The sequence below is a fragment of the Elgaria multicarinata genome, chromosome 4, assembly GCF_023053635.1.
Source record: "Elgaria multicarinata webbii isolate HBS135686 ecotype San Diego chromosome 4, rElgMul1.1.pri, whole genome shotgun sequence".
NCBI classification, from domain to species: Eukaryota; Metazoa; Chordata; class Lepidosauria; order Squamata; family Anguidae; genus Elgaria; species Elgaria multicarinata.
Genome location: NC_086174.1, coordinates 30,712,829 through 30,736,331, shown reverse-complemented (window position 1 = coordinate 30,736,331; position 23,503 = coordinate 30,712,829). Strand labels below are relative to the sequence as shown.

Genomic DNA, 23,503 nt, shown 5'->3' with positions numbered 1-23,503 from the left:
ACTTACGTCCAGGTGTGCTTGCAACCTGAAGGATTTACATTGTCATGGATTTACATTGTCACGGTTCTCTTAACCAAACAAGATTTATCCATTTTGATATGCAGGCAGTTTTTTTTTTTTAAAAAATGCTAGTTTCATGTACTGTAGGTTTTAAAATTGGCTCTAGTTTTAAATACACTGGGTTGGATCCAGGTCTTATTAAAATGAGTGTAATAACTTAGTCATGGCATAAATCCCATAGATTTTTGTGTGGAAAAAGGCTGCATCCAAAGACATGAGTGGACTGCTGCTACGTTGTGGGATTTCCCCTTGCTCTGCTCTCTCCAGCTCCCCTCAGATCTGGTTTGGAGGGTCTCTCCACCTTCCATAGCACATTTGGAGGGTGCATGGGAGGGGATTTGCAATGGGAAAGAGAGTCAATTCTGAAAGTGGTTTCCCTTCCATTGGCAGATGCACAGCATGAGATACAAACCAAAGTGCAACTAGGTCCACCTGGTGCCAACGTTATCTTTTCGGTGCCAGTTTAAAACTACCCTCTTCTCTCAGGCATTTGGCAGCATACAATGAGTTTTTAATCAGATCCTGATTTGTTTTTGGCTGATTGTTTAAAAATGGTTTTTAGATAGATGTTGTCTGTATTAGGGGTGTGCTCTCCGCCCCGGAATTATCTGGTAACTGCGAACATCCACAGAGCATTTTATTGTCCAGAGCAGAGATTGGCCGCTTCCAAACCCATCAATTAATATCAGAGTGGAGATGTGTCCAACCGGAGCTTCTAAAGTCTCCAGAATTGTCCTGCTCTGCTTGTGTGTGTGAATATCTCCATGTTTGGAAGACGCTGAGTGGGGTGAGGGGTAGAGTTGATATTGACTACTGTGGCTAACCAATTAGGAATAGCCACAGCACTGTCTCTGACCGTGTTCTCCTCCAATTGCAGTGTTTAGAGAGTGGGAAACACTAACTGGCTGCTGATTCTGGCTGTGGGGGGTGAAGGGAAAGAGGGAGCACATTTCAGCTTGGACTCATAGAAGTCAATCATCCACATTTCAACAGTGTGAAAGTGCTGCTGGGCTGGCTGGCTGGCATGGTGAGTGAGAAAGCTTCTACACCTGAGTCAGGCACAGGCAGGCTCTTTATTTCAGTGGCTGGGTGCAATTGGGGGTGGGGCTCTGTCCAATAGATCTGGAGGGCACCAGGTTGGAGAAGACTGGAAGGGGGGATTTTTAAAAACAAGGCATGAATAGATCTGATTGAAATTTGCCATGGCTAAAGCTCTCCTTAAGAGCTATCAGCCTGCCATGTTTCATCTGTAAAAATAATGCACATGTAAGCATTTTTGTTAATTACCATTTAAAAATCCCTAAAGAAATCAAAGCATGAACCAATCTGTTTCAAACCTGGTGAGGCTAAAGCCCTTCTGAAGAGCTATCACTGTGTTTAACTTTAAAACTGAGGGAGCTGTAAGTATTTCTGTTAATACCGGTTACCCAAATACTGAATGGTTCTTCGACGGGTAATTTGATGAGGTGGAGAGTGGGGGAGAGGGGGCACTCTGAAATCGAGGCAAAGAATCACCTCTGTGGCGCTCCAGATCAAATTTCAAGGCAGAGAAGACCCACTTTGCACACCCCTAGTCTGTATGTGCTATCTGTTTATATGTTTCAATGTAAATGGTTTTTGTCCTTTGTTTAATGCATTTTACCACTTTTTAATTTTTGTGAACGGCCCAGAGTGGGGCAATGTAGAAATAGAATGAATGAACTTAGATCCAACCAGTGCTTTTTAGTGCTTTTATTGTTCTTAGGGACCAACGTTTTGCTGGATTTTTAAATATCTGACTTTACATATTTTACAATGCAATCCTATACATGTCTACTCAGAAATAAGTACCATTGAGTTACTTCCAGGTAAGTGGGTATGGGATTGTATCTTCAATTATGGTGTAAGTCACCTTGAGCTTTTTGGGAAAGACGGCCCATATAAGTTAGCAAATAATACAGGAATACGACAGAGTTTTGTTTTTAATAGTGAAAGGATCTCCCTTGTACTATTCCCATTTCCGCAGGTCCTGCAGCTGGGCTCTGAAATCCTCCCACAGTACAAGCAAGAGGCGCCAAAGACCCCACCTCATATCATTTTACATTACTGTGTTTTCAAGACCACGTGGGATTGGGTCATCCTGATTTTGACCTTCTACACCGCAATTTTGGTCCCATACAATGTCTCCTTCAAAACCAAACAGAACAATGTGGCCTGGTTGGTCGTAGATAGCATCGTCGATGTCATTTTCCTGGTAGACATTGTGCTCAATTTCCATACCACTTTTGTCGGGCCAGCTGGAGAGGTGATCTCTGACCCAAAGCTGATCCGCATGAATTACTTGAAGACGTGGTTTGTCATTGACCTTCTGTCCTGTTTGCCATATGATGTGATCAATGCCTTTGAGAATGTCGATGAGGTGAGTAGACGAGTTTTGTCTTCATAGGTTCAGTTTAGCCATTGACCCAAAGTGGGGGCCAATTTGCTGGGTTCATGTTAGCGGCCTTCTGTCTACATATGTGCTTATATTAATGTCCTTCTATCTTGATATGTACAACCATTAAATGATTGTAGAATTGCAAGAAGTTGCAATCAGTTCACACCAGTACTTTACAAAAGGTTCAGTTATATTTTCATATAGGCAAATAGCAGTTGAAATGAATTTATGTATTCATTTATTAAAACATTTCTGACTTAAGTTATATCGATAGATCTTACGGGGGTGATACAATTCAACGCAAACAACAAAGTGATCTCCATCAGCATTAATAACCCAAACAAACAAATAAGAAGACGCTGCCCTCAATAAACATAAAAAGCCTGAGTAAAAAGCCAGGACTTAATTTGGTGCTGAAATGAAACTGACGTTGGCACCAGGTGGGCATTCAGGGACAGGACATTCCATAAGTGGAGCATCACAGCAGAGGAGGCCCTCTCCCATGTTTCCACATAGAGTAAAACTCACGGCATTGGATGCTGAGTCTGAGGGCTCATCTACACCAAGCAGGATATTCCACTATGAAAGCGGTATATAAAAGGCAGGAGCCACACCAAGCAGCATATAGCAGTATGAAAGCAGTATATAGCATGTCTGAATGAGCCCCAACAGTTGTCAGTGCACTTCAGTACTGCTATAAAGCAGTAGTGTGGCTCCTGCCTTTTATTTACCACTTTATTTACCACAACCAGTAGATGAATCCAGGGATGTATATGCAGTCCTTTAGTCCCCAGAACTTGAGTTAACGCTTTATTCTAGATCCATAACTGGCTACTTTTGAAATGGGGGAAATAGTGTTCAAAACAGGAGGAAGTGTGGTTGGCTTGAAAGTCAGGTCATTATTAGAGTGCCATCTAACCTGCAGGAATGTGATGCTCAACCAGAACAAAGTCTAAGAATGAACAAGTTATCCACTTAATTCAGCACTGAAGAATTGTCCCTTTTTGTGCAATTTGAAAAATATATATTTTAAAATAATATATGTATAAGTAAACGAAAAAGAAAACACTTCAAGTTAACAGAAACATAGTTAAGCTTGCTTACATTTCATTATTATCACTCATTAATAATCAAATCATAATTGATATTATTTCCATCTTATGAATCATATGTCATAGGTAACCTTTCCCCAAGCTGGTGCCCTCCAGATGTTTTGGACTACAAGTCCCAGCATTCCCCAACCAGCTATTCCATGGCAGCAATGTCCATGAAATATTTGGCCAATTTCTATATGCATCTTTCTATTTCTTAACTAATAGATTAATGTTAAACATTCTTTCCCAACTCATCTTAGTCGCTCCCTCTTATTCCTGCAATTCAGACAATATAGAATATGATTTTGGAATCATTTAGTAGGATTATATTCAGTGTTTCACTAGCAGAAAAATTACAACAGCTGGAATTCATTGGCATTCAGTTGTACAACTGAAATCAGAACTAGCACAACCAGTGCAAGCAACAGCTAGGCCATGGCTAGACCAGGCCTATATCCCGGGATTGTCCCGGGATCATCCCTGTACATCCAAATGACACACAGGGGATCCCAGGAGCAGGCAGGGATGACCCCTCCATTTGCCTGGGATAATCCTTAGGTTTAGCTAAGGCCCTAGTTTAATGACGTACTAATGAGTTGTGAAACACCTTGCTCAATGCCTTGTGCAAAGCCTTGTGCAATGGCTTGCACAGCTCTTTGTGCAACACATTGTACAACAGCTTGCACAATGACTCATGCAACACTTTATGCAACGGCTTGTAAAACAGCTTGCACAAGTGGAATCAAAGTATTGTACTTGACACTTGAGCAAAGATAAGAACAGGATTTTCACAAGTGTAGAAGCTTTGCACAAGAGGAATGACACCACTGGAATACAATCCCTATTTTTTTTAAAATGTAATTATATAGAGAGATAGATAGAGAGATATTATTTGTTCTAGCAATTTCATTTAACCAGCTTTTTATTCATAGAAACTCAAATATAGGTACTTGAATGCCTTGTTGTTTGTAAGCCCATACATTTAATAATTGTATTCCCTTTCAAAAAAAATTTTTCTAATCCTTTCTGCTTCCAACAGTTACAATCACAGTATATTCTGGTCTTAAGGATGTTTGAGATAGCTTGAAATAAAACAGTAAATACAAAAGTCTTCAAGCCACTTGTTAAAAAACCCTGTTAGTAGTCTGAGAACTGTTCTCCATGGGGTTAGGGGTGACACTTGTCCAAATGCATTTACATTTGGTGAGAACAGTTAATTGAGCGTGAGGAGTTCACTTCTGGGATGAATTTGCTGCTCCTGACTTTTCTGCCCAGAAGCAAAACTCAGCACACACTTCTATTTCCTGACCCTTCAGCACAGCTTACATTATGCCAATTGACTTTTGGGTTTGATGATATGGTGACTGCACTAAAATCCTTAGACCCGACATCTTGGCCTGTTCTAGTGAGTTGGAATGGGGAAGGACCAGAAACGGCTTCTCTGAGCCATAGAGGACAGTGCTTTTATTTTACCAAAGGGAAGTTTGGAATGTAATATGACCAGAGGGAGAAGTGACACAGGTTTCAATCACGCTAATCAAAGGAGGTAAAGACCATAAAATCACATTCTGTTCCCTTTGGCGGTTTTTCCTATCATGCTTGCAGTGCGAGGGAACAGCATCCTCAATTGCAGCCCGTTTTTTTTATTGCGCTGCAAAATCTCAGCAGGTGCAAGCTGAGTAATTTGCTTTGGATCTAATCATTCTTTACTTGGGATGGATGTCGGTAAAAGAACCTTCTTGGCAAGTTGACTCATCTTTAAAATCAGCCATCGTTTGTATGTGATGTATGTGAAGGACCCTGGTGTATAAGGCACAGCACTTGGAGGAAACACTGTGCAGTTATTCCCTGTGTATCTGTTGGCTCTTTTCAGTAACTTGTACACTTAGCGCCAGCATCCAGCATGGAGGGGCAAATGCTAGGGCCCACCGTGACTGATGCCTGTGGCTGGGGTCCCACTTTCTTCCTTTAAAAAAATTACTAGGGTGGTAGCACTCAGCCTGGGCTTGCAAAGTGAAGAGGTGAGCAAGACTGCAACCACTCACTTCCCAGAACGTCTTTCAGCTCCACTAAGTTCTGCTGTCTTAGTAAAAAGGTTTGTTTTTAAAAAGAAGGAAAGAAGAAAAGAAAAGGATTGTCAATCCTTGCTGTTACTCACTTCTGACTGGTAACTTTATTAAAGGGGGCACCAAGGTGGTGTGGGGAAGCCCAGCCCCCCCCCTCAAACTTGGCATTGGCCCTGGATACTTGCAAAGCCTTCAGTTTGCTTACTGTGTAGATCAACAGGCCTCTAATTGAATTGAAATGGTGCTCTTTATTCAAGCATGTGGCAGGTGCAGGGTGGTGGTGATCTTGTCAGTATCTCTTTATTCCCTTGATCCTCATAGTTCTGCCACCTATGGGAATCAAGGGAATCAACAGATACTGACAAGACCAAAACACTCCAACCTGCACCTGCCACATGCTTGAATAAAGAGCTGCATCATTTCAACTGAAACAGAGGCACGTTGACTGGGAACGGGGTCCTCATCTTTTTTCTGGGCTGGACCTGAGTGGAAGGTGATGGAGTATGACACCATGACATGCTAGCTATGGGTGGGATGGTAGGTGGGTGGGTGTGGACAGGATTCACAATAAGTCCCCCAACTGTAGTATAAATTGGTTTATTGGCTTGGACAAAGATGAGTCATAACTTAATCAAAACCAATTTTCCCCACTGATTTCTATGGGACTACTTTAAGCATGACTAAGTCTGGACCCACCTACTGTGGGTAGACTGAATATCTATATATCTATATCTATATCTATATTTATCTATCTATCTATATCCATATATATTTTACTCCAGCAGTGCTGGCATGAGACACACTGCTTGATGGCTTTCTGACATTAACTAAATTGAGCACCGTCCTTCATTCTTATTAGTCTTGATGGGAGAGACAGGCTTGCTAGGAGAACTTCGGGGGAGAGGTCTTAAATATAACGTCGTGATGTTTGCTTAACCAAATAAATTAGGGAAACATCTGATGCCAGGCAAGAAAGATGTTTAGCTTCCAATCTAAAAGAATGAAGGAGAAATGCAGCAAAACAAAGCAAGCAAACAAACAAGAAACCCCTCAGCAATGGAAATAAATGTTATGTACTCTAAGGAAAGGAAACTGGCTGAGCTTGAAATCTGAGCAGAAAGCAGAACAGAAGATGGAATGAATTGTTGAATTAATGATTGCAAAATGACTGAGTTAACAGCATGGACATTTACATTACTTTGACCTAAAGGCCTTGTTAATAGCATCATCTCCTATTATGGTACAAATGCAAACTTGTTTGTACGAGTGCACATGATTATTTTTTCTTGCAGGGGAGGGGTACCTCATTGGCTCATACAACTCATAGGGAACAACTCCAATTCTTATCAAAGGATATGTGCACAACATATTTTTTGTTTATTTTCTGATGTCAAATGATACCCTTGAACAAGGCATTACAACTCAGATTACTTTTTGAAGATAATAGAATATGCAGCCTTTGACAGGAGCATCAGACTCATCATTCTGCAGCTCCTTTCTATTGTCCGAATCAAGCAGCTGGCAGAACAGAAATGTTTTAAACTAGCCTTGTAAAGAATGTCAGTGGACTGGGACTGCTGAGGCTTCCTCTGAAGGACATTCCATCAGCTTGATGGGGCCATCACAGAAAAGACCCTGCTTCTCATGCTGTCACAGTTTGTTTTTAGAAGGCATGACCTTGGGACCTGCTACATGTGGCACAATTTTTATCTTCCCACAACCCCACTTCCCGTTGCAGCACCAAGAAAAGATTATTCATCTCCAGGTTGCAGTTAAGTAGAGGTGTTGGAGAAATGTGCAATGGAAGCAAATGAGTTTGGATTTCTATTATTCTGACCTGCAGATGCTGCAGTGACTTTCCCTTCTCACATGGATTCCATAGACTTGCAGACCATTTTTCAAAAACTTTTCAGATTTTATGCAAATTTAGTTGTAGATTTTTTTTTTTTAAAAGAAGCATATTCCCCCAATTAGATAAAGCATGGAAATGTGCATTTTGTGGGGATTTGCACATTCGGTGTGTGTGTGTGTGTGTGCATTTTTTCAGGTCCAAATTTGTGGAAATACAAATATGCATGAATTGGGGAAAAATCTATTCCACCAATGAGTGGACAATGGGATGAAAGGCACCTGACAATCTACAAAACACAGTCGGAGCAGATTTTACATTCCTACAATTAAGTGAAGATGCTATTTCTGCAACAGCTCACAAAGTCACTTAGGATTTTTTTTCTTTTTTATCACATTGTAGGATGAAGCAAAGTAGCCTACATAAGCTTCTCAAGCTATATAAAGCTGAAAGAATTAAGGGCTAAATTACACCCAAGAGATAATATATGGTAATATCATTTTGTCAAAGAACAGCAATTGATCTTGTTAAGTTGTGCATTACCTTGGAAAATGGCTGTCAGAGCAACACTTTAAACAGCTTAGAAAAAGATATGTGTCTCAGTTGCCGGTTGTATGCTGTGCAGCTCAAAGCCAGTGATGCCAATTTTGACTGAGGCAGAAAGGGGCTACGGTTGCCCTTCATCTCTTTCTCGCCCCTGAAGAGTGATGGAGGCATTCAGGCCATAAAGAATAGCAAAGTGATTGGGGGTAGGGCAGAAGTGCCTTGAGAACCGTGACAGAAAGTGTGACACTGCCACACTTCTCAGCAAGGGATCCTGGCAGCTTCTGGTGTGGTGGGGCGGAGCTTCCACACTGAGTTTTAGTTACAACCTGCCAGAAGTCTAAAGGAGCTTTCAGAGATGCTGACCCCAATTCCCCAAATGGGTCCAACACCTTGGATAACTCCTGTAGAGTTCTGGCTGGTTGTAACTAAAACCCAGAATGGAACCTCTGTCCCACTGAAACTGGAACAAAAAACCAAAAGGAGGAGAGCATCCAGGTAGGACAGAAAAAAAGGAGAGAAACAGGTTCTCGAGAACCTGCTTCTCTCCTTTTTTCTGTTCCACCGAAACTGGAGCCACCAGCCTCCTCTGGTTCTCTGACATAGGCCCCTGATGTTAGGTGGCCAATCTGTGGCATTTAGGAATGTTGTGAGAATTTGAGCAGGAGTGCTTCTACAGTTGGGCACCCTTGCTCAAATTCCTGCAAGCAGATCAAAGTGGGCATAGTTTTGATCTTGGTCAGCCCACTCTGCTATGACCTCCTGCTGTCCCAAGGGCCCCAAACAATACTTTAAAAAATAGTAATCATATAATCATAGACAATTACAGAAGGGGGAAAATGAAAGTATTGAGAATTGTCATTTTATGCCCTTAAAATCAAAGCAAGTTTTAACTGGACTGATATTAGAAATGTCATTTTTCATTTCATTTTAAGTTTTCATGTCACCTTTTGACATTGCTATATTCAAGGCAATTTACAACCCATAGGAATGAGTAAATAATATACAACAATGATCACATCCATTAACAATTCAATCCAGGGAAAATAAATCATACTGAAAACTACCAAACAGTTTAAATCAATTAACAAAAATTCCAAACTCTGTTTCATATATTATGAGAATATAACTAACAAAATATCAGCAAATAATAATGAAAGAAAATCACATCCAACGATTGGAACAAATCATTGACAGAGATAAAAAGTCACAACAGCAACAAGCAAGCAAAGACACAGTTGGAGGCAAAAGGGACCCATGAATGGCATATAGCGGTTGGACATTGGAAATTTGGATTTAGCATCTTGCTCAGTCCTTTAACTGAGTCTTGGGAATATCCATCCAAGGGTTTCACTTGTGGAGTTATGAGAGATGAATGAGACAAGGAGTGTGAAGCATTTTCTTCCATTAAATGTGCTCAAGAAAGCAAATAACTACCTGGGCAAAACATAGACTATCCCTGGTGTATTGCATTAGAGAAAGAACAACATATTTCTATATTCTGTTTATGGAAAAAGCTGCTTGAGAATGTGAACTTATGTAAATCTGTCATAGGCTTGCCACTTTTAATTTGGCTCAAGAAAGGTATAAATAGCCTTGTGTTTCCATACTGTTCTAAAATTGCTCATGCTCTGTCATGCACTGAAAGGATTAGATCATGCTTTTTTGTTATGGTTTATAAAAATAGGTTGTTGTAGTTATTGTTTTAAAAATATTACTTGCCTCAGTCATTGTCTTGTCTCACAGTGATTTATGCCTACAGTGTGCATTAGGCAGTCTCACTAGGTAACCCAGTTGCAGGTTAATTAGAGGGTCTTCAACGGAGGCTCTACTTCTGAGTAATACCTAAGCTGGTCTTGTGTATGTGAACAGCACATATTAAAAGCATAGGTGCTTATACAGGCAAAGAGAAAGCGCTTCCTTTCCCCAGTAAAAACAAGGCTAGTGAGTACTAGGGCAGAGTGAGAAATTCATTCCATCCAAATGTTCATGCGAATTTACCAGATTCACACCTGCTGAGCCAATGAGTGAACCAGAAAGGAGCTGCACACCAAAATATGTATATTTCCAAATTTTGCACTATAGTTCCCCCCCACTGTACAAATATGCACACATTATGGGAACGTGTGCCGAAGAAGCCATGCGCTAAGAAAAGTTGCATGCAAAATGTGTACAATAGTGAAAATAACACAAAGAAATGCATTCCTTTATGGAAAATAGCTTTCAAAAATGTATACATTGCAAAAAGGAGGGCATAAAAATGGTTACGGATTTTCGTGTGTGGACTTTTAAAATTACAAATTGTATATTGATGCAGAATCAGAGTGAACCAAACTTAAGGTCAGAACTAAGAAATTGAGCGGAGCCAAATTGGACACATTTGCCCATCCCTAGTGAGTGTATATCCTTATGTGCCTGTTTATGCCCAATAAAAGGGAAAATGTCACAATGTTGTTTACTTTACAGATCTCTTATAAGGATTTTTATTTTTATTTTCAAATGTTTTACCCACATTTATGGCCGTGCCCTGTCCAGGCCCTTAAGGTAGCGGAGAGTGTGTCTGGGTATTTGAAACACTTTATAGAAATTTTAGGTAGGGTGACCATATGTCCAGTTTTCACGGGACATGTCCGGACATGGAGTGGGGGGGGCAAACCATGTCCAGGGGAAATCCCTGATTTCCCCCTTCTGTCCGGGAAAATCGCTGTTTTTTTTTTTGTTTTTTTTTTAAAACTGTTTAAGGCCCTTAAGGCTTCCATCTGGGCCTCTCCTTGGTCATCGTCACCACGGCGACCAAGGACAGGCCCGGACGGAAGCCTGCAGGGTCTTAAACCGCTTGTTTCCTAAACACAGAAATGCAAGCCCTGCCCACCCTTCCATCTGGGGCTCTCCTTGGTCGCCATGGTGACATCGACCAAGGAGAGCCCCAGATGGAAGCATGGGTGGGGCTTAAACTGCACGTTTCCACATTTAGGAAACAAGCGGTATAAGGCCCTCCAGGCTTCCATCCGGGCCTCTCCTTGGTCGTCGTCACCACGGTGACATCGACCAAGCAGAGGCCCGGACGGAAGCCTGCAAGGGCTGAAAAGCACGCTTTTCCAAAAATTGGAAACATGCACTTTAAGGCCCTCCTAGCCTTCCACCAGTGCCTCCACCACTGCTGCCAGCTGCAGCAGCAGCCACCAGCCTCCACCAGCCACCCCCGCCGCCACCTGCAGCAGCAACCACCACCACCACCAGCAGCCACCAGCTGTCAATGAGACAGGGCTTTTTTGGGGGGCTGTTTTTGACTGTTAATGTCTGGTTGAAGTTGAAACAAGCTAAGAGGTGCTACCCTTTAGTCCATTTTGTTCCACAGCTAATGTTTGCAGGACAATAGTAGTTTATACTCTTTCTGTATGCTTGTTTGCTGTACTAGATTTTTCTGTACTTGTCAAGTGTTTCATTTGTTCAGTGGTAGCAGTATGCTGAATGTGTGAGTATGGATATGAGAAAAGTGATGGGGAAAGAGTGTTAAATGTTAGGAAAAGTGAGACTATGGTCATCCACAGAGTATAGCAAAAGCTTCAAAGTACTGCAAAAGCTACAAAAGTAGGAATGAGGGAAGTTAATTTCAGACATGTTGAATATCTCACTTGTTTTTTATTCCAGTGATTTTAACACTAAGGTGTTATGTAGAACAGATTTGTCTTAATTGTTTGCTGTGAAGTCAGAAGGCCATGTTTGGGTGGGCATGCCCCCTTGGGGGCTGGGCATGTTGATAGGCACGCCCCCTTGGGGCTGGCCATTTTGTCCTCCTTTTTGGTTTCCAAAATATGGTCACCCTATGTTAGGGATAGTGGGGTTTTTAAAAAATTGTTTCAAATTCCCTGTACTGCTCATAGTGGCTCCTTACTCCCACTGGGTCGCTTCCTTTTTCAATGCCTTGGAGGCCACACAGTGTGTTCCTCAAGTGTCTGCATGCAGAGAAATGAGAGGTAAGAGAAGAAAAGTTACCCTCTAGCTTGAGCTGTTTACGCTCAGTTTGTACCTGTTAAGTTATGTAAAAGGCTTTCGTGTTGATGACAGGTACACTGAAATATACGGAGAGATTTTTGCATGTCCATGTGATCTTTAAAATGTGGTGGTATAAAGGCCTGTCTGATGCCATTTAGGTGTGACAACAAGAATTCTTGTTTAAAAGGTTGCAGGATATAAAATGGACAGAATAACCTATCTGAAGGCCAAGAACTGTTGAGGAGAAAAGTACAATTACTTTCATTAACAATATGTTTGCCTTTTTAAAAAATAGGCAGCACATCATAAAGGTACCTTTACTGCACAATTCTGTGCATGTTTACCCAGAAGTAAATCCAACTGTGTTTAATGGCTTATTTGTGAGCAGCACAGCAAGAACTTGATGAGGCTGGCTGAAGGAACACACTTTACTCTGGATAAATCACACTGTAGACTCTCTCAGTCAAAAGGATAAGAAAGCTTGCATTTTATTGCAGGGAATACATGTTGGCTAGGAGGGTCCCTAGCCCAGGATGGAGGGAGACCCAAAGAGATGTCTCCTCTCCGAGAGGCAAGATCATGAAGAAAAAGGAAGTAGAAGGTGAGGACAGCAAGCCTAAGAGTACTAGTCTAGCAATAGAAGGAAGGTCAGCACAGGTCAGAGGACAGTCTAAGAAGCTTGGAGGTCCTCTACCTATTCTCTTGGTTTTCCTTTTGACGCTAGCAGAGTTGCACCCACACTTCCAATGTTGTTCCCATAAGCCTTAGTTGGTATTTTTAGATGGTCCCTGGAGCGCCAATCCCCTGGAGTTGCTTCTTCTCTTCACCATTGCAACCTGCCCGTTCTCCAATGGTGGTGGGTGAGAAGGAGGATGTACCACTGCCTACTTGCTCACTGGCTCTCTACCTGTCAAGCAAGCAAGTGGTAGCAATAATGAGAAAGAGGAGGAGGAACAGTAGCAGCTAGTGACAATGGTGGTGAAAAGGGAGACTCACTGAGGGAGGGGGTCCCCTGAGGGTCTTTTGCCAAAGGCCTTCATAAACACAAACACTAGCAATCATAGGGACTGCTTGCCAAAAGGATGAGAGGCAACTTCCTCTGAAGGTTGTGTGTTTGCAAAATTTTACTTTTATTCCATTTAGAATCTCATTGCTCTTCCAAGGAACTGAAGTTAGTGTATGTGGTTGCCTCCCATTTTATCCTCCCAACACTCCTGTGAGGGAGGTTAGGCTGAGAGATAGTGGGCATGTCTACACCAGGGGAGGGGAGGGGGAGGATCTCACAATGTGCTAATTGCGAGATCCTCCCCCTCAGGCACATGGGCCGTGTGATGTCCCAGGCATTGCGCCTGTTGCAGCGGCCATTTTTTTTTACAAACTAGAAGAGCTGGAGCACACTTGTGCTCCATCAAAAATTAAAAGGTAAAAAAAAAAACCCACTCCCACTCCCCTCCCCACTTCCGATAGGCACGAAGTGCCTGAAGAGTTCTGTGCCCGGTTCCCGGCTCCTCGCATTTACTCGTGAGGAGCCAGGACAAAACCGGGACGGCCGCCCACACCTCCTGTGGTCTTGGGATGATCCTGATTTTGTGAGAAAAATCAGGCTAAAAGCTGCCTTGGTTATCCTGGGGAAATGGAGGGATCTTTCCTCCCTGCCCCTGGGATCCTGTGTGTGTCATGTGGACACACAGGGATGATCCCCGGGATAAGGCATGGTGTAGACATGCCCAGTGAATGACCCTATCGCTTAGTAGAGATTTGAACATGGGTTTCTATGTTCATAGCTCCTTTAGAGTTCCGGCTGACTTTGACTGAAACCCAGAATGGATTTACAGCCCCACCAAAATAGGAGACACCAGCCTCCAATGATGCTTGTCCTACTGAACTGAAATTCTCTTAGGGAAAGGCAATTGCTCAGCGACAAGAGCACATGCTTTGCATGCAGAAGGTCCCAGGTTCAACCCCAGCTAAAACGATCACATAGGTCAGCCTTCCTCAACCTGGGGCGCTCCAGATGTGTTGGACTGCATCTCCCAGAATGCCCCAGCCAGCGCCCCAGGTTGAGGAAGGCTGAAGGTGACCGGAAAGGTCTCCTACAAGCTGAAACCCTGATGAGCAGCTGCCAGTCAGTGTTGACAATGCTGGGCTAGATGGACCAGTGGTCTGATTCAGTTTAAGGCAGCTTTGTATGTTCGTATGCATTTGTAAGGATATTCTCTATCAGTTCGCCATTAAACTATGGAATATGCTGCTTTCTGTAATCAGATGTTTGGCTGAAATTCAGCAGCCGCTTATTCTGCCAATGGGACTAAATATAACGGGAAGTAGATAATTTCAGGACTGGAGCCAAGAGTTTAAAATGGGAAGTTAAAATAATTAAAAAGTGTGTTATCTGCCCATTTGGGAAGTTGGTTAGTGTTTAATGTGCATCTTTTAAAATTTGCTTCGCAGTTAACACTAGTAAGCACAAAAGATGGCATAGTTGTAGGCCATTTTTCTAAATATCTACAAATTACATTACTATACTGATTCATTGTTTTCCCTCTCTTGTGCTCAATTAACGAGGACCCTGGAGGTTTTTTATGGTTTGTTTAAGCATCCAACAGAAGCTGCTTTCAAAAAAACAAACAAAAAACTTTAGAAATGTAATTATGACAAATTCAAGAATTAAAAAAGGAAAACACAGCATTTCTGGTTTGCTAGACATATGTTAACATATAAAAAAAGTATCTTAATAAAAAAAATATATGAAATTTTCCACTGCATTAAGCATAAGCTAAAATGTTGGCGCAAATGATATTTAAGCATGACTGAACGAACTTTTCCATAAAAGCTAATGACCAGAATTATGCAATAATTTATTTCCAAAAATATTCATTAAAACAGGACCCTTTAAATTTAATTTACTTAATGAAAAAAGCATGAGTCTGTCAATGTATTCATCTCATGCTCCCAAATATGATGAGTTTTTAATCTCTTAAAATTTAATATCTTAAAACAGTAGCAACACACTATTACTCAAACCTTTAATGTGATAAGAATCCTTTGCCTAGACTATTCTTTAACCCCAACTAGACTTATTCAATATTTGGACATGTCCCAAATAAAGTTCTCCTATTTGCCCACCATGAACTTTTATTGCTCATATTCCACAATTATAGTGGCAGTGCTGTTGTTGCCACAGCATTGTGAAAAGCCTGTTTCCATCCTTGCACAAGCGTCCAATCCAATATTATGATTCCACTTGCGCGGGCCATTGAAAAAGCGCTTCATGGCTCATTGTGACTTCATTATGCCAGCTGTTGCTTGCACTAGTTTGTTATACAAACTAGTATACTAGTAGTTATACAATCGCTGGCAAAAGAGTAACCACTAACAGAGCAACAGCCACCTCTTGTCCTTTTCCTGCTACTGTTACATCGAATACAACCCACAGGAATTGTATAAGTCATAATGAAACAAGAGTGAAGATAGGGTGACCATATGAAAAAGAGGACAGGGCTCCTGTGTTTTTAACAGTTGTATAGAAAAGGGAATTTCAGAAGGTGAAATTCCTCCTTCATCACAACAGTTAAAGCTGCAGGAGCCCTGCCCTCTTTTCTATCTGGCCACTCTATATTGCTAGAGTATAGCTAGATACAAAACAGGGCAGGGTTCGGACAGCTTTAACTGTTGTGATGAAGAGAGAATTTCACCGGGTGCTGCATGCATACAAATGACACCTGCTGAAATTCCTCTTTCAATACAACTGTTAAAGATACAGGAGCCGTGTCCCCTTTCTATAGGGTCACTCTATAGCAACCTTCCCCAACCTGATGCCCTCCAGATGTGTCAGGTGCAACTCCTATTAGCCCCAGCCAGAATGACAAATGGTTGGGGGTGATGGGAGTTGTAGTCCAAAACACCTGGAGGGCCCCAGGTTGAGGCTGGCTGGCTTAGAATATCATGGAGAGCTCGTTGTAAAGATCCAAGCTGTCCCTATGCCTTCCTGCCACCTTTTAGTATACAAGGAAACTGTACATGTGAGACACACCGCATGGTCTATCTTATTCATTACAAAAGATGCTGGGAAACGTAGCCACACTGTTGAGACTAAGGAACATTCAGCATTGCAAATGAGTCTGCATCGCAGCGTGTTCATGGACAAGAATTGCAGACACCTGTTTGAGACCACTTTTCCCAGCCTGACTACTCTCCTTCAGGCATCTCTGTCCTTGTCTTAAAAGGAAGCCTGCATAACAATTGCAAAAGGCATGCCTGAGCATTATAATTTGTCACCGTTCTAGACAATATAGAGTTTAAATGAGGATCCAGCCTGACCACTTCCATTTCTATACTGCCTGTTTGGTGCATTCTCTTCCCCTCCTTATTGTTTTATTATGATTTTATTAGAATGTAAGCCTATGCGGCAGGGTCTTGCTATTTATTGTTTTACTCTGTACAGCACCATGTACATTGATGGTGCTATATAAATAAATAAATAAATAAATAAATAAATAAATAAATAATAAATACCAAATGCTTGTAAAATGACCCTGATTGGCAGTGTAAATGCCACCGGTACCTTAGCTTTACTAAGAGCTAAACTGTGGCACATCTAGAGCTGGTGAGATTGTATGACTATTCCATTTAATTTTTAAAACTCAGATTTTCCGAGTTCTGAGAAGAGATGGAAAGTAAACAGGGAAGATATGGGAGGAGGAGGATTTGATTGCAACATTCTGCAGATACCCTGTAAAAAGTGTATGAATGAAGCATGACAGTTCTACAGTAAACACCCGTCACAGAAGCACCCTTGAAATACACAGGCTTCTGGGTTTGCTTTTGCTTCTTGCTTTTTTTTATAAAAACAAACAAATAGGGATACATGTGGCTGCATGACACATCTAGTTACTTTCATTAGACTATGCATCTAGCATTGGCTTTCACAGAAAGAGAAGGAACCCAGAGATGCTGAGAGAATATAATTTAAATAAATAAGAGTTTATATTATCCACCTGAAGCTGATGGAAACAACATCTTTTCTCCATGGCTTTTCTATCATTCTTCTAGGGGGGAAAGTGCTTGATTTGCACAAACACTTGTAGCAACCCCACCCTGTGGTCAATTCTGGCATGATCTGATATTAGGTTGGCTGGTAGAACAGGTGGGGCCTTTTAAGTGGTGGCACCCTCATCCAGCAGCCCTCTCAACAGAGCTATTCGTCAGGCTCGCTCTGTCTTGAATCCTGGAAAGTTGGCAAAGATCTTCTTGTTACAGTAAGCATTGGAGGGGCTGTATTTATTTTATGGAAGGGTTAAGAAGACCTTATTAGAGTTGATGTGGGGAATTATCTGTTGCTGTAACTCTACTTTTAGTGCATTGTGTTTTTTGGTGTTTTAGTCTGCAATCCTATATATGGTAAAAAAAAAAAACCCACTCACAAGGACGGCCTTCTAAAATGCTGAATTTCTTGTTAGTACCAGACCCCACTTCACGTAAATTAAAAGGGGCTTAAACTCTGATTGAAAACTCTGAAGGGGATTTTAGTCAAGTGTCTGCTGGCAACAGTGATACTGGTTATATAATGATTGCATTGTTTTTGTTCAGCTTGCTTTAATGTTTTAATTGGAGTCGTTAGGTTGCTGCTTGTTTCTCCAGGAGTACATCGCACTTTGGAACAGGGGTCAGCAGAATCACAGGAGGAGTCTACATACAACATCTGCACAGCTCTCAATGTGTTTCTTATTTTTAATAGAGATTTCTGGGAATTTTATATGTATAATATTTTTTTTTGCTGATAAGCATTAGCCACATTTACTCTGAAATAATATTAATTCACCAAAATAATAAAACTCTTTATTTTATAACATATATTGCTGAAAATGGGCATGTACCGGGGTTAGGAAGAGAAGGTTTGTAATAACCAACTGATGAACTACATAAACATGTAATTAATGCTGTAAAAAGAAAAGTGAGCATGCTGATATTCCATGGGCAGCATCCTATACTGTTGTTGCATCACCATGAGTTCTGTTGCACTAGCGAAACTGACCACTAGAGCAACGGCAATGAGTGGTTCCTAAATAAGCATGGAAATGAATGGTGATGCTCATTTCCAGAACAAGGCAGGTGAGCCAAATTCCCTTTTGTGGGCTCTACTGTCCTGTCCTATTCTGGAAACAAGTGTTGCTGTTCAGGAACCTCAAGATCTGTTGCACTAGTGGCTTGTTCCACTAGCCCATATCTCATCTGTTTCTTGGGATGCTCATATCACCAAAATGGAACCCAGAGTAGCCTAATACAGGGACAACATGGACAGTTCACATGGTGCAGTGTGATATTTTTCACTGGCAACACTATGGTGACTACATGTGTATTTCTAAAGTTCTGCAGTTATTTTTTTTTATCATTTGCTCAGTAACAGTGGCCCAGTCCAGAGAAGGACCTATTGCAATCAACAAGACAACTTTTGATTGGCAACTTTTTGTGAACTGCCCAGAGAGCTCTGGCTATTGGGCGGTATAGAAATGTAATAAATAAATAAATAAATAAATAAATAAACTTTTCTGCTTCAAAGTGACTTGAAACACATCTACCTTTCTCTCAACCAAGACTCTGGTTTCCATTTTTCTTTCCATTTATAGGATGTATGAAGGACAAAACTGGCTCTAGATCAAGACTGGCCAATGTCTGGAGGGCCTGGGGCCAATTACACCCCTTGGGAAATCCAAGGGTCTGTACTGCTGTTGCACCACTGAATTTGCTGCCAAATTTTAGCAGAACAGTAAGAAATCCCTCAACTTCCCTTCAAAATAAGGCATGCAGAAGACCAACCCCCTTGTTCTAAAGCAAATGTGTGCTCCCTGGGTGGTTCCAGGAGCATGATTATGTTTAAAACAAGTCACACACACCCCTGCATGCTTTGTTTTAATGGGAAACTGATGTTTTTTCTCACTGCTGCACCACTGAATTTTGGTGGCAAATTCAGAGTGCAGTGTGTGTGTGTGTGTGTGTGTGTGTGCGCGCACACACAAAATTGGCCAGAGGGGCACATGTCACCTGTGGGGTGCCTGTTGCCCCACCCTGCTCTAGGTGAACTACCAGTGAATGGTTAGTTGCTGTTGTTGTTGTTATTATTATTATTAATAATAATAATATCCCTATTAATAATAATATCCCTATTATTATTATTATTATTTATATCCATGCTTTTTTCTTCCTTAAGGAACCCAAGGCAGAGTACATAATCCTTCTCTCCATTTTATCCTCACAACAACCCTGTGAGGTAGGTTGGGCTGAGAGTCTGTGGCTGGCCCAAAGTCACCCAGTGGGCTTGTATGGCTGAGTGGGAACTAGAACCCAGATCTCCCAGTCCAACACTCTAGCCACTACACCATGCTGGCTCTAGTTCTGGGCACAGAAAGGGATTTTTCTTTTGAGCTCAAGCTATTCTGGACAAACAACGTTAAACGTTAAATTATTGAATGTCAAATTCTAATGGACTGTTTGGTTTTGCTCTTCTAGGGCATCAGCAGCCTGTTCAGCTCCCTTAAAGTAGTCAGGCTGCTTCGGCTGGGTCGTGTGGCCCGAAAACTGGATCATTATATTGAATATGGAGCAGCTGTCTTGGTTCTGCTGGTGTGTGTCTTTGGTCTCGCAGCCCACTGGTTGGCCTGCATTTGGTACAGTATCGGGGACTATGAAGTTATCAATGAGGATAAAAACACAATAAGAAATGAAAGTTGGCTCTACCAGCTAGGGGAGTCCATAGGATCACCTTATCAATTGAACATGACCACTGGAAAATGGGAAGGAGGGCCGAGCAAGGATTCTGTTTACATCTCTTCATTATACTTTACGATGACTAGTCTCACCAGCGTTGGATTTGGGAATATTGCGCCAACTACGGATGGAGAGAAGATCTTTGCGGTTGCGATGATGATGATTGGCTGTAAGTATGATAAAATTAATTTTTAATATATGAAGTTTCAGACTGCTTGTTTTGCTGCAAACTGCCATAAATTTCATTGGGATGGAACCCGAGGTGCCTGGAGCAGGAATCTGCCAACTGGATGCTTCCATAGACAAAAACATTGGAAGGGGTGTTCAGGACAGAAGGCAATTTTCACAGATTTATCCTCATCTGCTCTGGAGGGATGGAGTACTCTCTAGAACAGCGTGGGAGGTGGTGCCAGGTGTTGCAGAGGGGAGGGGAAATCAGAGAAAATGGCCAGCCCTCTTTCCTCCAGCTGGTGCTGTGCATCAAGTCTGCAAATGGAAGGAACATTGTATGCATGAAATAATGATGGAGCAAAATTATTATCTAGACCAGAAACATATGGGTAGATGACCTTATGGTGTATAAGATATAGCAACCGTACAAAATTTTTAGGTTTTTCTTGAGTCTGTTAATGTTTTCTGTTCTACCATATAATGCTACATGTCTTTCATCTCATCTCAATCCTATCCTATGCATATCTACTCAGAATAAGCCCTGTTGGGTTAAATGGGGCTTACTCCCAGGTAATTGTGCATAGGGTAGCTGAGAAAGGTCAATATTTGAATTAGATTAATCATAGAATCACAGAATCATAGAATAGCAGAGCTGGAAGGGGCCTACAAGGCCATCGAGTCCAACCCCCTGCTCAATGCAGGAATCCACCCTAAAGCATCCCTGACAGATGGTTGTCCAGCTGCCTCTTGAATGCCTCTAGTGTGGGACAGCTACTATATTGCTTATAATATTGTAGAACTCATTATTATCTTGTTAGTCAACAGAAGTACTAGTTACTTGGTTTAATTTTTCCTCCCCCATATGTACCTGATCCCAATAACATTGGCTTATATTATGTGTTGATCATATCAGTTTTGGTTGTATGAATATTTTCTATTGTTCTTTAGCCATTGGGATAACTGAGATTGTGTTATCTACTATACTAACATTTCAAAAGCAGAGTAGAAAATCTCATCTCATGTTTGGATAAAATTTAAATGAATGCTCCTTTTACTTCAGATGACTTGCTTGTAACAACAGAGTATGCACATTTTATGTGTCAGAACAAATGTTCTCTTACAAATCAGATTGCTAAATTGTGTTTCTTCATAGTAAAGATTTGTTCATCCACATATAGGTGATTTGTTCCAAGAAAGCAAAAGTGTGTGTCTTTCTGGCTGGCTTAGGGATGAATTCATATTATGTAACAGTTCCCAGAAGGGTAGCCATGTTAGTCTGCTGCAGTGTTTTTTTTAGTGTGGAGTTGGACACAAAATGTGCAGTTGGGACAAAAATGTGCAGTTGAAAATCTGATAATATGCAGTTGAAAAAAGTGGTGAAAAAATAAGACACATGTTATGTGTTATGTATATGTGTTTATTAAGAAGTTAACAATAGACAAAGTCAGGGATGGCATGTAACACAAATTATACAAGGAGGCAGGTGAAAGAGCCCTTGACGGTGTGACTGATGTTGTTGGGTCCTGTGACAGTGTTGCTTGAATAGATGGGGGGAGGGCAGAGTTGGCACTTGGGTCTATTGCATGGTCTGGTCCCTCTGTCTGTGTCTCTTTCCTGTGTACTATTGCTGGTTAGTATCTGCTTCAGGTTGAGAGGTTGTCTGTAGGCCAGGACTGGTCTGCCTCCCAAGGCTTGTGTGAGAGAAGTGTCTGTGCTGATGATGGGTTGGAGTTCACTAATGATCCGTTGCAGTGGTTTCAATTGGAGGCTATAAGTGACAACTAGTGGTGTACTTCTCTTGGTCTGTCGTCCTTCCTGGGTATCCGTATGGCCCTGTCAATCTGTCTCTAAGCTTAAAGACAGCTACTAGTGTTGGTCCATTCGTGAAAGAGAAATAATATGTTTGTCCTGGGTGGGGGCGTGTGTGTGTGTGTCTGACAGACAGGGCATTTGTGCAGTTGGAAAATTTGCTTTAAAGCCCCCCTGGTCTGTTGCAGAAAAAACAACTGTCTAGTGGCACCTTAAAGACTAACAAATTATTATGGCATAAGCTTTTATGCAAGTGGATGGTGCCCACGAAAACTGATGCCATAATAATTTGTTAGCCCTTAAGATGCCACAAGACTCTTTGTTGTTTAGATTATGTGAATCCAATAAGCTTTCAGCAAAAATGGTGACGGGGAATATTGTGACAATAGTATATTGAACGTTTGAACTTTTGCAGAACGAATTCTACCAATGATTTAACCAATATGCAGTACATTTATGGAATGGGTAAGATAAAGAGATTCTGAGGTTGAATGAAGGACAGATATTAGACCTTATCATGCAAATGGCTATATGCAGAGTGCTTTTTATAGTCCCCAGGAAAATACAAGAGTTCATTGCTGGATTCACTGACATTAATTTAAGGACCCCTTTAGCTTCTGCAAAATGAAGATTTATCTGTTATTCATAAAATAACCCAGCGGCTGGAACATTTAGCAAAATTGATCATTATCTTACAATATAAGGGTTATATGAAAGACGGTGTGTGTATGTAAAGCTATAACTGGAAAAGTGACAGGTTGCTTTCTTCATTTTATGGAGAATGGTTTTTATTTGCGTTTTAAAAAATAACTTGAAACACCAATATTCAAACTGTCCTGTTAAAACAAATGGTGGTAGCAATAGAGCATATGTATTCAAAATTGGTTTCTATAGCACGCCCCTGGGAGCACACAATGGTCTGTTCAACAAACAGTTCCATATGAAACAACCAGGCGCACATCTGTCTCGATTAAATGTGCTTGTTTTAATACACAGTCATCATGACCTTTTGATTCTCTGTTTGCAATGCTCTGTGGCTGACAACCCTTCACTGTATAAAATCCAGCTTTTTAATTGTAGTAGTCAAGAGAAACATTACAAGCTTCAAATACTTCACTGGAGTCATGAAGATGAGCAATTTATGCTCTTCCAGCATGGTTAAATTTACTTCTTTTAGAGTTGAGGAGAATCATAGAATAGTAGAGTTGGAAGGGCCTATAAGGCCATTGATTGAAAAGTTTCTGAAATGTTTAATGAATGTAGAAGAAAAGACTATAAAGTCACATAAGATGTCCTCAGTGGAATCAAGGCTGATGAGGAATAAGTGTGTGTGTGTATGTGTGTGTGTCTTTGCCTATGGAGGTCAGGCAGATGCCAACACTGTATTGCTTCCAGCTCCTTCTGTAAACATTGCTGTTTTAGGACGCTTTCCATTTTACCTGTGAAGGGATTTTTTTTTATCACAACTTTGTTCTTTTAAAAATTGTATTTTAATATGGTGTTCTTTATTCTTTTATTCTATTGGTTGTTCGCCACTCTGAAATCTTTTGGATAGGGAGTATATCGATATTGTAAATAAATAAATAAGAAAAGCTAGGGGGAACTTTTTGGATTGTTAAAGAGAGATTTGACTGTGGAACAGAAATGCAGAAGTGTGTACAAGTGAATCAAAGAATGTAGAATGCTATGGGAAATGTTTCATACGGATGCATTTGAAGCATGAAAGCAACCCTCC

At 41.2% G+C, this 23,503-nt stretch overlaps 1 protein-coding gene across 1 annotated transcript in view; it reads left to right on the top strand.

Moving 5' to 3' along the window:
- KCNH1 (potassium voltage-gated channel subfamily H member 1) overlaps positions 1-23,503 on the top strand; it is a 284,996-nt gene that overhangs the window by 59,927 nt on the left and 201,566 nt on the right. The window contains exons 6-7 of the mRNA XM_063125565.1: positions 2,066-2,458; positions 19,531-19,957. Coding sequence (XP_062981635.1) covers positions 2,066-2,458; positions 19,531-19,957 — 820 coding nt within the window. The remainder of the gene's footprint in view (positions 1-2,065; positions 2,459-19,530; positions 19,958-23,503) is intronic.